The sequence below is a fragment of the Mobula hypostoma genome, chromosome 15, assembly GCF_963921235.1.
Source record: "Mobula hypostoma chromosome 15, sMobHyp1.1, whole genome shotgun sequence".
In the NCBI taxonomy this organism is placed as follows: domain Eukaryota; kingdom Metazoa; phylum Chordata; class Chondrichthyes; order Myliobatiformes; family Myliobatidae; genus Mobula; species Mobula hypostoma.
In genome coordinates, this window is record NC_086111.1 from 50019140 (window position 1) to 50032297 (window position 13158).

General features: G+C 39.0%; 1 protein-coding gene across 8 annotated transcripts in view; it reads left to right on the plus strand.

Annotated features, from left to right (window-relative positions):
• The first annotated feature begins 1095 nt into the window (after positions 1-1095).
• Positions 1096-13158, plus strand: part of cfap20dc (CFAP20 domain containing) — a 488877-nt gene continuing 476814 nt past the window's right edge. For 7 of the 8 annotated variants that reach the window (XR_010020441.1, XR_010020442.1, XM_063067989.1 and 4 more), the window contains exons 1-2: positions 1096-1230; positions 1528-1614. Coding sequence is in view for 5 of the 8 variants with exons in the window: in XM_063067989.1 (XP_062924059.1) it covers positions 1210-1230; positions 1528-1614 (108 nt within the window). In the remaining 3 variants the exon portion in view is untranslated. Of the gene's footprint in view, positions 1231-1527; positions 1615-13158 lie in introns of those variants that run through there. The other variant, XM_063067991.1, reaches the window with a different exon arrangement.

Sequence of the window (13158 nt, forward strand, 5' to 3'; positions counted from 1 at the left end):
AACTATAAGATATAGGAGAAGAATTAGGCTATTTGGCCCATCCAGTCTGCTCTGCCATTTCATCGTGGCTGATCCAATTTTCCTCTCAGCCCCAGTCTCCTGACTTTCTTCCCATATCCCTTCATGCCCTGACCAATCAAGAATCTATCAACCCCTGCACAAAGACTTGGCCTCCACAGCTGCCTGTGGCAAAGAATTGCACATTTATCACTCTCTGGCTAAAGAATTCCTCCTCATCTCCGTTCTAAAAGGATGCCCCTCTCTTCTGATTCTGTGCCCTCTGGTCTTAGACTCTCCCACCATAGGAAGTATTCTCTCCACATCTGCTCTGTTTTGGTTTTTGGTTCTTGGTTCTTGATCCTCCAAAATATTCCGTATGGAATTTAAACTGGAGGTGGCAGAGGGTGGGTTTAAGAAGGAGATTTTTGAAGAAGAAAAGACACCTTAAATTTAATTGGGTTTGGTTGTGTGACTGTGTCAGGATTAAGATTATTCCATGCTTTAATTGTGTGGGGGAAAATGAATTGCTGTACACATCTGACTGGGTAGTTAATATTTCAGATTGAGTTGAGTGCCCTCGTCTGCTCCTAATAGGTTTGGGTTTGATGTGGGATTGGTAGTCTATGACGAGTTGACCATTTAACATCTTGTAAAAACAGGTCAGGCGGTGTGCTTCACGTCTATCTTGGAGAGAGTTCCACTTTAAATGAATTTAAAAATTGAGTAATACTCGCTTCTCTCTCATAGGTATTTGTGACAAATCGGGCTGCCTGTCTTTCTCCATTTCAAGGCCTTTCACCATTTGATAGGTTTCAATAACAACATTTGATTCTATTAAGCTGCAACTTTAAAACTACATGGTGCTGCTGGCTGCATTGCACCACTGCCCAACTGTCGCTATGCTGCAACACAGAGCAAGGGCAGGGCATTCCCGCGCTTCAGGGCAGCAAGGAGAGCGCATGCGCACAGACGACAAACGGTCAACGCTCGAGTTTCAGCGTCGCGTCACCATGACGACGCGCAAGGGTTGCGTTCGCGCGACCCGAGTGACCAGCTTTATTCCGTTCTCTGATTGGATGAATGGTCAACAGGTGCAAGATGGTGGCTGAAGTTGCAAATTGTTCCCCAGTGGGAGACAGGTTGATGGAAGTCCGTTAAAAGTTGGTCGTTCGTAATCCTGAAACACGGGGTTTTCTGTCTTTGTGCATTATGTTCAAGAACGAGTATCAGGTATTGCAGCTTTGGAAAATGCGTGAATAGACAACACAGCAAATAATAAAAAACATATATATATATTATATTTTGTGGAAATTTTAATGTTTTGTGATTGACCATTTTGCCTTTCTAAAATATTAAACCCTTAGTCACGCAACATTTTTTTTAACCGTAGCAATTGTTGGATAGGTTAATGTGCAGTCATTAGCTGAATCACTGATATCCTGACTGCCCTGTAATGTCATGCGTCCCAGTTTAAGAGCAAATGCTTTACTACATTGAAAAACAAACACTATTTTCTTTTAAATAAAGGGAGGAGCCTTTGTAGAAATCTTCAGCTCACAAGGCAAAGATCCTGTTGCAAGATGGAAGCTTTGTGGAAGTCCTGCAGTCCAGAAAGTAAGTTATTGACAAGAGAAGTACGTTTGTGATTATTAGTTTTTGATATGAAGAACTGTTGAAATTGTTTTGAAACACATATTTTAAACAATAGCATATATTTGTTTAACTTATTTTTTTCCACAAGACTGTTTCTGATGAAATTTTAATAGCACATTTGATGGCAGAAGACTGGTAACTCATCAGACTTTACTTCAGGAAGTATATTTTACATAGCAGTGTACTCTTGAGATGCAGTCACTGTTTTCCATTGAGAAATGCTGTGGCCATACAAAATCACAGAAACCAGAATAAAATAGTAGCAAGCAACACACACAAAATGCTGGAGGAATTCAGCAGGCCAGGCAGTATCTATGGAAATGAATACAGTCAACGTTTCAGGCCGAGACCCTTTGGCAGAACTGCCGAAATGTCAGCTGTACTCTTTTTCCATTGATGCTGCCTGGCCTGCAGAGTTCATCCAGCATTTTGTGTGTGTTGCTTGGATATCTAACATCTGCAGATTTTCACTTGTTTAAAATAGTAGCAATTATGTTGATATAGTTGATGTTTTTGCAGTTGGTTGTGAGAGAAACATTGGCTAAGATATCGCCAGAGCTACTTCTCCTTTACATTCACAAGGGGAGCAAAGCAGGTCTCAATTTATGTTGGCACAATCACTGTGTACACTCCCTCTCAGCTGCACTGAAATGTTAGCTTCAGTTTCTGTGTTGGTATTTTTGAACTAGACTAGTATATTAGTAGTATACTAATGCTAGTATATTAGCACTAGTATCAGACTGGATTTTGGGACAAGCTAGGTAACGTTAGTATTTTTATATTTTCATTAGTTATTTCAGTTTGTCTAACCCAGCAATGATAGAGCAGTAACATAATTAAGTCAGGATGTGTGTGACTTGGGAGGAAGCCTTGGGTGATGGCTTTTCATATTTTCACAATTAAACAAAATTGGATATTGCTGTCAAAGATATCTCAATACTGCAATATTTGTGCCTTTTTTGTCCTTTCTAATCTAGCCTGCATTAAGATAAAGGCAACAGTTTGATTTGAGCTACTTACTCATCAGAACTGGAAAGTAAGAGGGCAGAAGCTCGAATAAAAGTGACTAAGAGGGTGGAAGGTGTGAGTTATGGGCAGATTGTGAGGGCAAGGGAAGGGGAAAAAGAAAAGGTGAGGGGGCTGAGGAATAAAGGAAATCCAAAGGGGCGGAGGTGTGGAAGAGACAGACAGGAGTAGCTTCTGGACTTTAAAGAAATCAATGTCGATAATATCACGTTGGATACTATCAAGACAGAATATGAGGTGTTGTTTCTCTGATCTGAGTCTAGCCTCAACTGGTAAAAGAGGCCATAATGCACGTGTCTGTGTGGGAATAGGAAGTGCAACTCTAATTGGATGGCATCCCTCTTATTCCCCACTCCTTGACTTTATCTCATGGTCTACTATCCTCTCCTATTGGATTCTATCCTGTTTAGCCTTTTTCCTCTTCCACCTATCATCTCTCAGCTTCTCCCATCATTTCCACTCCTCCCCTTCTCTACGTACCTACCTTCCCCCTCTCATCTGGATTCACCTATCAACCACCAATTTGTGCTCCTCCCCCTTCCCTCCCTTCCTCCACCCTTTTATTCTGGCTTATGCCCTCTTTCTTTTCGGTTCTGATGAAGTGTCTCAGTCCAAAACATTGACTGTTCATTTCCCTCCATGGATGCTGCCTCACCTGTGTGTGTTGCTGTAGATTTCCAGCATCTGCCGTCTCTCGTGCTTTCATTTAAACTGTGAGTTCTTTAATCATTACTCCTGAAAATGCCAATTCTTTGGTGTTCTTTGTTGAAGAGCCTTACTGTTACAAGTTCTGTCCAGAAATGTCCCAGAAAAGCTGTTTCACAAGATAAACTAGGTATCGTATGGCATCTTTGAGCAAAAGGTGAAATATTACTGCTTGATGAATCCTAACTAGGAGAGTGATAGAGTTGCTGATTGGAAGTTCTATCTTTGAAAAGACCCAAGACATTGTCTATGAAGAGAATTAGGCTGTCTGTGGTAGTTTAAAGATGAGTCAGGTTCATGTTGGTCAGAAGGACAGTCAGTGTGATGGGAAGAGCTTATGGAGTGGGAGGAGGCAACCGCATCATTGGAGGGGGACTACCTGAAAGAGTATAAAGAAAGGGTACGGAAGGTGGATGTTTGGAACAAATGCTGTGAAATCCCCTTCTAAAGATTTCATGGTGGAAGAAGATGGTTGCATTAAATTCCCAAAAGAAGAGTAACTAATACTGCTTAAGTCCTCAATCTTCCGTATGCAGAAAAGTTTGTCGCCATTTAACATATTTCGCTTGTTTGGTGACCTCCAATAAATCATTTCTTTTATCATGCCTCCTCTGAGGATGGAAGAACTATTGAAAATGATTCTTGGTATCCCAGTCCAAGGATGCCCTTGCTCAGGTATAGCATCCAGAATTTCAGTTCCAGTTGACACCAAACCTTTGATTTATAAGTGCGTTCCACAGTTTTTCTTTAGTATTTCCTATTTTTAAGGAAAAGATTCCACTTTCTTTTAACAGCTTTATCAGCATTCTGTCATTTTTAAATGTTTATGCACAGAACTCTCCAAGTCTCTGTGTTTCTATTGTTTCATTTAAATTGACACTGTTACAGTCCTTAGTGTATTTCTTGAGACATTTTCCTAGAAACTTAACTCTTGGCATTGTTTTCCTTTTTACTTTTGTTTCAAACAACATTTGGCACCACTGCTCAAGATGATAAAATAACTTTTGTAACCATATCTGAGATCAAAACTATAACTACAATATGTGGGAAGATTGCTGGTAATAAAGATTCTTAGGTGCCTTAAAGATACTAAATGATGGCCAGCCAGAGAAAAAATATATAGTTTGAAATTCCAGTGAATTGTGTAGCCTGAATTAGAATCAGGAATATGTTCCCGGACATTTTTTTTGAGGATTATTATGTGAGCAACATCATTATAGCCTGAGTGCATTTAATGGGGAGGGGTGGGAAGGGGGACATATTTGCACTGTCAGTTTGATGGCAGTAGGTCATGTGTTTCATTAACAATAAATTACATAGACTAGTGGAATTTTCCTAATTATCCCTTTGTATCCAACTAAAATTCTCTGACCATTTCCGTTTCCCTTTTGATTTTCTTTGTGATGTACCAATTGTTGCAGTTTGATTTGCTACATGTTCTGACCCAAGGTCTATTCCTTTAGAATGAATACAAATGGATTCTCTCGAATGTATAACATCAAAGTTTTGTGGTTATTTTGCCTAAATTTATCACTTTCATTTCTGTTTTTGTTTTGATTAGTTAGAAGCCAGCCATTGTATCAAAACTAAAATAAATATTCTTTTCCTTCTCATCTCTTTCTTAATCTACATTGGGTTGGTGTTTTCATCATCATCAGCTTCAAATTATTTTTGCTAGCCTGATTTATATTGTTGTCAGCTCATTGAGATATACCTATGACTGTCTGCATAACTTAATTTTATAACACTATGAATAAATCAATACATAAAGCTGACAAAGAATCAAAGATGAAATCTTTCAAATAAATTGTGTCAGATAACTCTAACTTTATGCATATATCAATGGAAATGGTAACAGTCTGTAACCCTTAACATCAAATTGTGCTTTAAATTCAGTTTAATGATGTCTCGAAATTTTGTGTGGTAGGGTACCCGGAACTTAGCTAGTAGTATCTTTGTGTTTTTACGAAATATTGTATATAGGCTACAGTCAAAAGGTTTGTATATTTGCTACCTGAACTGTACTGTTTCATTGTATTAGGGGTATGAATCAGAATATTATACACTGAAGATTGATTTATATGGGACACATTTTTGTTGACATTGATTGGAGTCTGCTCTCTTAAGGCATTATAATATCTTTTTCTGAATTAGAAACTAAGTTCTTCTTGCAGCACAGAATTATATCTACACTTTTAAGTATCTGCCATGCTCTGCCTGCAAGGAAGGTAGAAGAATATTGAATAATCTTTAAATGGAATTAGATAACCTTTTGTATGGCAAAAATTGCAGGGTTTTGGAAAGAGACCCAAAGCACTGACCATCTCTTTGCCTCCTCTTAGTTCTTCCAGCAGTTCAGTTTTTGTTCCAGATTCCAGCATCTGCATTCTCTTGCAAGGAACATGACTTATTGGATACGATTTTGGGTAGCTGGTATAGTACGGGGTCAAATTGTGCTCCTTCAGTGGTATACTGTTCTGTGACATGTCAATGATACCTTGCAAATTCTCAATCTAATGAGTCAAACCAAGTTTTGTTTTCAACCAGTTGGCAGATTTATTGATAAGATGCAGAAAATGAGGAAAATATAGGAAGTGCTGAGCAGATTTGGAAATTGTTTTGTTTTCTGTAATTATGCTTAATTTTGATTTGTTCATAATTGATTGTAACTACCTGTACTATGAGAATTTTGCTGTTACTTGTAAATTCCTTTCAAAGCTGTGCATTCTGGGGCTTCAACATCTGGAAGTATTTAGTTCATGATTCTTAAATTGTTATTTAGTAATGTCTAAGCATTTCATTGAACTTGACAAGAAACTTAATCTTGTCTGATATATGCAATAATCAAAGTGAAAACTACTTTTGTATGTGTGCACTTGTATCTATGAATCAATTTTCCTGTAACTTGAAAGTCTATTCTCATTTGATTAGTGGCTTACTACCATCAAATGGTCGGTAAAATTTGAAAATTGACAAACTGCTTTACAGGAGTATGTTCTTATTTGTCAGTATGTGGCTGTCAATATTAGGGGACTGTGCAGAATGAAGTTTTATAATTGCTGAGAGTGAGGTATAGAACGTGACATAAACACGAGATTCTGCAGATGCTGGAAATCTTGAGCAGAGCCAGTAGGTCTACCAGTTCATTTAGGTTTGTGGATCTTTAGTAGGAAGTACAGAAACAATGAGTCTACTAGGTCAGTTACAGAAACAATAGGTGTATCAGGACTCGTTGTGTTGCGTTGATACATTAAGACAATTTGATATAATTTAAAGAATAACAAACTAAATTTACAAAATAATTGTTTTTACAAGTACAACATCGTTTATATTAGCTAAATTATTCTAATACTTGGATTTCTAAGACTCATATTCTCCATAAATAACACCATGCAAAGCATTCATTCCATTGCCTATTGTGGAACAGAGAAGACTGATGAGCAGAAAATCAATGGTAATCAATCCTATTTTTATGGAATAAAGTAAATGGTATAAAGAAGTTTATTAGCTGGATGCAGTCAAGCAAGTTGTCATTATTAAATCGTTGGCTTGAAATTGTGTGCAAATCCTTAATTGAGCTAGTGCTATTTTAAACAAAGGACATATTTGTTCAATGCTTCTCATGACATTGGGTCCTTTTAACCAAAACTCTTTGCAGTCAATGAAGGATCTTTGAAATTTACTACTTATAGTAATGTTGAAAATGCAGGAAATTTACACACAGCAAGTTCCTATGTACAGTGATATACATGACCAGATTTTCTCTTGTCTGTTAAGTATTAGTCATGACATTTATGATGTCTCCTGAATGTGTTTAAAGTAGAACTATGGAATTTTGTGTTTTTGTTTTGCTTTCTGAGAGTACTAATGAGGCTTGATTGAATATTTCAATAAGAAATAGTTTCTTATGATAATGCATTGGTCTCTTTGTACTGTACTGGAATGTCAATTAGCATTACATGTTCATATTTAAGAATGCATGCATTGGTACTATTTTACTCTTGTTATTTAGTGATTTGTTTTGGAATCCAGAAGTATTGATTCATGATCTTAGCAACCCCCACCCCCCCACTGTTGACATGCTCAAAGAAGTAATATGGTTGTTATCAACCACTTTCAAAATGCTCAGCTGCTGTTTTGTGACAGTGATGAACTACAAAAGTCAGATGGTAGGAACAGGTGGAAGCTGCTGAGTAAATTTAGAATGATTTCTTTTATTATAGCACTGCAGACACTGTAGTAATAAATCTTCCCACTTCTTGGAGGAAGAAAAAACTTGTTTTGGCTCATCAGGTGGTGACTCTACAGAATGTGTGATATGCCATAAAATGATATACCACTAAAAGAGGACAATTTGACCCTTTGTGAGTGCCAACTTCCTGAAAGAATATCCTGTAAATCATATTCCTTACTGTTTGCAATTTTTCCCTTATAAAATCATTATCTGATCCCACTTTACAAATTTCATTGAATCATCTCCCACTTTGCAGGCTGTGCCTATTGGGTCATAAAAGCTTGCTGCTGGGGAAGAAAAAATACATCATATCACATCTGATTATTTTGTCAGTTACAGTAAAAATGTGTCTTTCTATGCTGTGACTAAAGGCTTGGTAAGCCAGTTTCTTTTTTTTGTATTTTTCTTCTTCAGTGTTTAGGCTTCTTTATTAAGTAAAATCTTGTTCTCTTTGAACATGGAAGAACAATCTTGAAAGAAGGAATAGATTTTTCTGAGTACGATTATTTAGTTAATATCTTTTTAGAAAAGAAATCCAATAATAAAGATCAAAGATTTGAAGTTCAGCTTTATTTGTCACATGTACATCAAAACATAGTGAGATGCATCATTTGTGTCAATGACCATCACAGTCTAAATATATGCTGGGCTCAGCGCACAAGTGTCTCCAGCACATACAAAAGTATTGCTGACTTTTATAAGAAAGCAGAATAGATAAGACAAATAAGAATAGTGTTGTTCAGATCAACAAAATTCAACAAACTTGGGTTTAAGAGTAGAAGCAAAAGACTAAGAATAATCTGAAATGATGAAATTGTCAAGCAATGCGGTGGTAGAGAAGGTAAGTTTGGTGAAACAAATCCTTTTTTAAAAAAAAAGCAAAGAGGAAGAAAATAGTAATCAATGCAGCTGAAGTGGAATGTTAAGTCTCCAAGTCCCCTAAACAAGCTAATTGTGGGATTTTTAAAAATGAGTTTTAAGGAACTGAAAGTAGTTTCAAGAACAGTAAAAGAAATCTACAAATGTTTGTACTTACAAGAAGGTGTTGAACGTAAGTTTATAAAAACAGTAAAATAGCAAATATAAATTACGAGCAGGCTATTAACGTACATAAAATATGTATCTTATAGGCTCAAAATTAGCCAAGTGAACATTAATGCAGCAAGCTACTTTTATGGTAGGGAGAGAAATAGCAGAATATTGACAACGTCCCTGATTTTGCTGTAGAAAGTGGTTGTCATTTTTGTTAAATTTGCTGATGAACATCAGATTAATAGAACACTTATAATTAAAAAGAAGACAAATACAACATTATTTGAGGATAGAGCACCAAATATAAATATTGTTTTGTCATACTCAAGGAATTAGGGAGTATATAAATAAAATAAAACGACATGGAAGAGGAGATGATGCCAGAGAAATGGCGAGCAGCTGGTTGCTATGTTCAAAAGCTGATGATATAACAATACTTGATACTTGCAGACCAGTCAATCTAATATCAATAATGGAAAAGAATCTGCAATCTGTCTTTTAAAAAAAAAATGTTGGAGAGTGTGCTTAAATAGTCAAGAGTTTTAATTCCATCAGACCTAGGTATTTTATGTGACGCTATATAGCTGGTTCTTTACAAAGCTTGGAGTCTGTGAACCATCAGAGAGATATGCCGGATTAATTCAAAATGGGTGCAATAAATAGGACTGGCACTTCCATAATTTACAATAAGGCTTTGAACTTGAAAATGAACAGATTGGTAAAAAAGCTCGTGGAAGCAAGGGAATTCAGGGAAGACCATAAGACAAAGGAGCAGAAGTAGGCCATTTGGCCCATTGAGTCTGCTCCACCATTTTATCATGAGCTGATCCATTCTCCTATTTAGTCCCACTCCCCCGCCTTCTCACTATAACCTTTGATGCCCTGGCTACTCAGATACCTATCAATCTCTGCCTTAAATACACCCAATGACTTGGCCTCCACTGCTGCCTGTGGCAACAAATTCCATAGATTCACCACCCTCTGACTAAAAAAATTTCTTTGCATTTCTGTTCTGAATGGGCGCCCTTCAATCCTTAAGTCATGCCCTCTCGTACTAGACTCCCCCATCATGGGAAACAACTTTGCCACATCCACTCTGTCCATGCCTTTTAACATTCGAAATGTTTCTATGAGGTCCCCCCTCATTCTTCTAAGCTCCAAGGAATACAGTCCAAGAGCGGACAAACGTTCCTCATATGTTAACCCTCTCATTCCCGGAATCATTCTAGTGAATCTTCTCTGTAGCCTCTCCAATGTCAGCACATCCTTTCTTAAATAAGGAGACCACAACTGCCCAGAGTACTTCAAGTGAGGTCTCACTAGCACCTTATAGAGCCTCAACATCACCTCTCTGCTCCTATACTCTATTCCTCTAGAAATGAATGCCAACATTGCATTCGCTTTCTTCACTACTGACTCAACCTGGAGGTTAACTTTAAGGGTATCCTGCACGAGGACTCCCAGGTCCCGTTGCATCTCAGAACTTTGAATTCTTTCCCCATTTAAATAACAGTCTGCCCGTTTATTTTTTCTGCCAAAGTGCATAACCATACATTTTCCAACATTGTACTTCATTTGCCACTTCTCTGCCCATTCTTCCAATCTATCCAAGTCTCTCTGCAGACTCTCCGTTTCCTCAGCACTACCGGCCCCTCCACCTATCTTTGTATCATCAGCAAACTTAGCCACAAAGCCATCTATTCCATAATCCAAATCGTTGATGTACAATGTAAAAAGAAGCGGCCCCAACACTGACCCCTGTGGAACACCATTGGTAACCGGCAGCCAAACAGAATAGGATCCCTTTATTCCCACTCTCTGTTTCCTGCCAATCAGCCAACGCTCTATCCACGTATGTAACTTTCCCGTAATTCCATTGGCTCTTGTTAAGTAGCCTCATGCGTGGCACCTTGACAAAGGCCTTCTGAAAATCCAAATATACAACATCCACTGCATCTCCCTTGTCTAGCCTACTGGTAATTTCCTCAAAAAATTGTAATGGGTTTGTCAGGCAGGATTTTCCTTTAAGGAATCCATGCTGAGTTCTGCCTATCTTGTCATATGCCTCCAGGTACACTGTAACCTCATCCTTGACAATCAACTCCAACAACTTCCCAACCACCGACATCAAGCTAACAGGTCTATAATCTCCTATTTGCTTCCTTGCCCCCTTCTTAAATAGCGGAGTGACATTTGCAATCTTCCAGTCTTCCGGAACCATGCCAGAATCTATCGACTTTTAACATAGAAACATAGAAACATAGAAAATAGGTGCAGGAGTAGGCCATTCGGCCCTTCGAGCCTGCACCGCCATTTATTATGATCATGGCTGATCATCCAACTCAGAACCCCGCCCCAGCCTTCCCTCCATACCCCCTGACCCCTGTAGCCACAAGGGCCATATCTAACTCCCTCTTAAACATAGCCAATGAACTGGCCTCAACAGTTTGCTGTGGCAGAGAATTCCACAGATTCACCACTCTCTGTGTGAAGAAGTTTTTCCTAATCTCGGTCCTAAAAGGCTTCCCCTCTATCCTCAGACTGTGACCCCTCGTTCTGGACTTCCCCAACATCGGGAACAATCTTCCTGCATCTAGCCTGTCCAATCCCTTTAGGATCTTATACGTTTCAATCAGATCCCCCCTCAATCTTCTAAATTCCAACGAGTACAAGCCCAGTTCATCCAGTCTTTCTTCATATGAAAGTCCTGCCATCCCAGGAATCAATCTGGTGAACCTTCTTTGTACTCCCTCTATGGCAAAGATGTCTTTCCTCAGATTAGGGGACCAAAACTGCACACAATACTCCAGGTGTGGTCTCACCAAGGCCTTGTACAACTGCAGTAGTACCTCCCTGCTCCTGTACTCGAATCCTCTTGCTATAAATGCCAGCATACCATTCACCTTTTTCACCGCCTGCTGTACCTGCATGCCCACTTTCAATGACTGGTGTATAATGACACCCAGGTCTCGTTGCACCTCCCCTTTTCCTAATCGGCCACCATTCAGAAAATAATCTGTTTTCCTATTTTTACCACCAAAGTGGATAACTTCACATTTATCCACATTAAATTGCATCTGCCATGAGTTTGCTCACTCACCCAACCTATCCAAGTCACCCTGCATCCTCTTAGCATCCTCCTCACTGCTAACACTGCCGCCAAGCTTCGTGTCATCTGCAAACTTGGAGATGCTGCATTTAATTCCCTCATCCAAGTCATTAATATATATTGTAAACAACTGGGGTCCCAGCACTGAGCCTTGCGGTACCCCACTAGTCACCGCCTGCCATTCTGAAAAGGTCCCGTTTATTCCCACTCTTTGCTTCCTGTCTGCTAACCAATTCTCCACCCACACCAATACCTTACCCCCAATACCGTGTGCTTTAAGTTTGCACACTAATCTCCTATGTGGGGCCTTGTCAAAAGCCTTTTGAAAATCCAAATATACCACATCCACTGGTTCTCCCCTATCCACTCTACTAGTTACATCCTCAAAAAATTCTATGAGATTCGTCAGACATGATTTTCCTTTCACAAATCCATGCTGACTTTTGAAAGATCATCGCTAATGCCTCCGCAATCTCCACAGCTACTTCCTTCAGAACACGAGGGTGCATTCCATCTGGCCGGGAGATTTATCTACCTTTAGACTATTCAGCTTCCTGAGTACTTTCTCTGTCGTAGTTGTTACTGCGCACACTTCTCTTCCCTGCCACCCTTGAGTGTCCGGTATACTGCTGATGTCTCCCTCAGTGAAGACTGATGCAAAATACTCGTTCAGTTCCTCTGCCATCTCCTTCTCTCCCATTACAATTTCTCCAGCATCATTTTCTATCAGTCCTATATCTACTCTCACCTGTCTTTTACTCTTTATATACTTGAAAAAGCTTTTAGTATCCTCTTTGATATTATTTGCTAGCTTCCTTTCATAATTAATCTTTTCTCTCTAAATGACCTTCTTGGTTTCCTTTTGTAAGGTTTTAAAAACTTCCCCATCCTCTGTCTTCCCACTAATTTTTGCTTCCTTGTATGCCCTCTCCTTTGCTTTAACTTTGGCTTTGACTTCTCTTGTCAACCACGGTTGCATCCTTTTTCCACTCGAAAATTTCTTCTTTTTTGGAATATACCTGTCTTGCACCTTTCTCATTTCTCGCATAAACTCCAGCCACTGCTGCTCTGCTGTCTTTCCCACCAGTGTCCCTTTCCAGTCAACTTTGGCCAGTTCCTCTCTCATGCCACTGTAATTTTCTTTACTCCACTGAAATACCAACACATCAGATTTCGGCTTCTCTTTTTCTAATTTCACAGTGAACTCAATCATGTTATGATCACTGTCTCCTAAGGGTTCCTTCACCTCAATCTCTCTAATCACCTCCGGTTCATTACATAATATCCAATCCAGTACAGCCGATCCCCTAGTGGGTTCAACAACAAGCTGTTCTAAAAAGCCATCTTGCAGACATTCTACAAATTCTCTCTCTCGAGATCCAGTGCTGACCTGATTTTC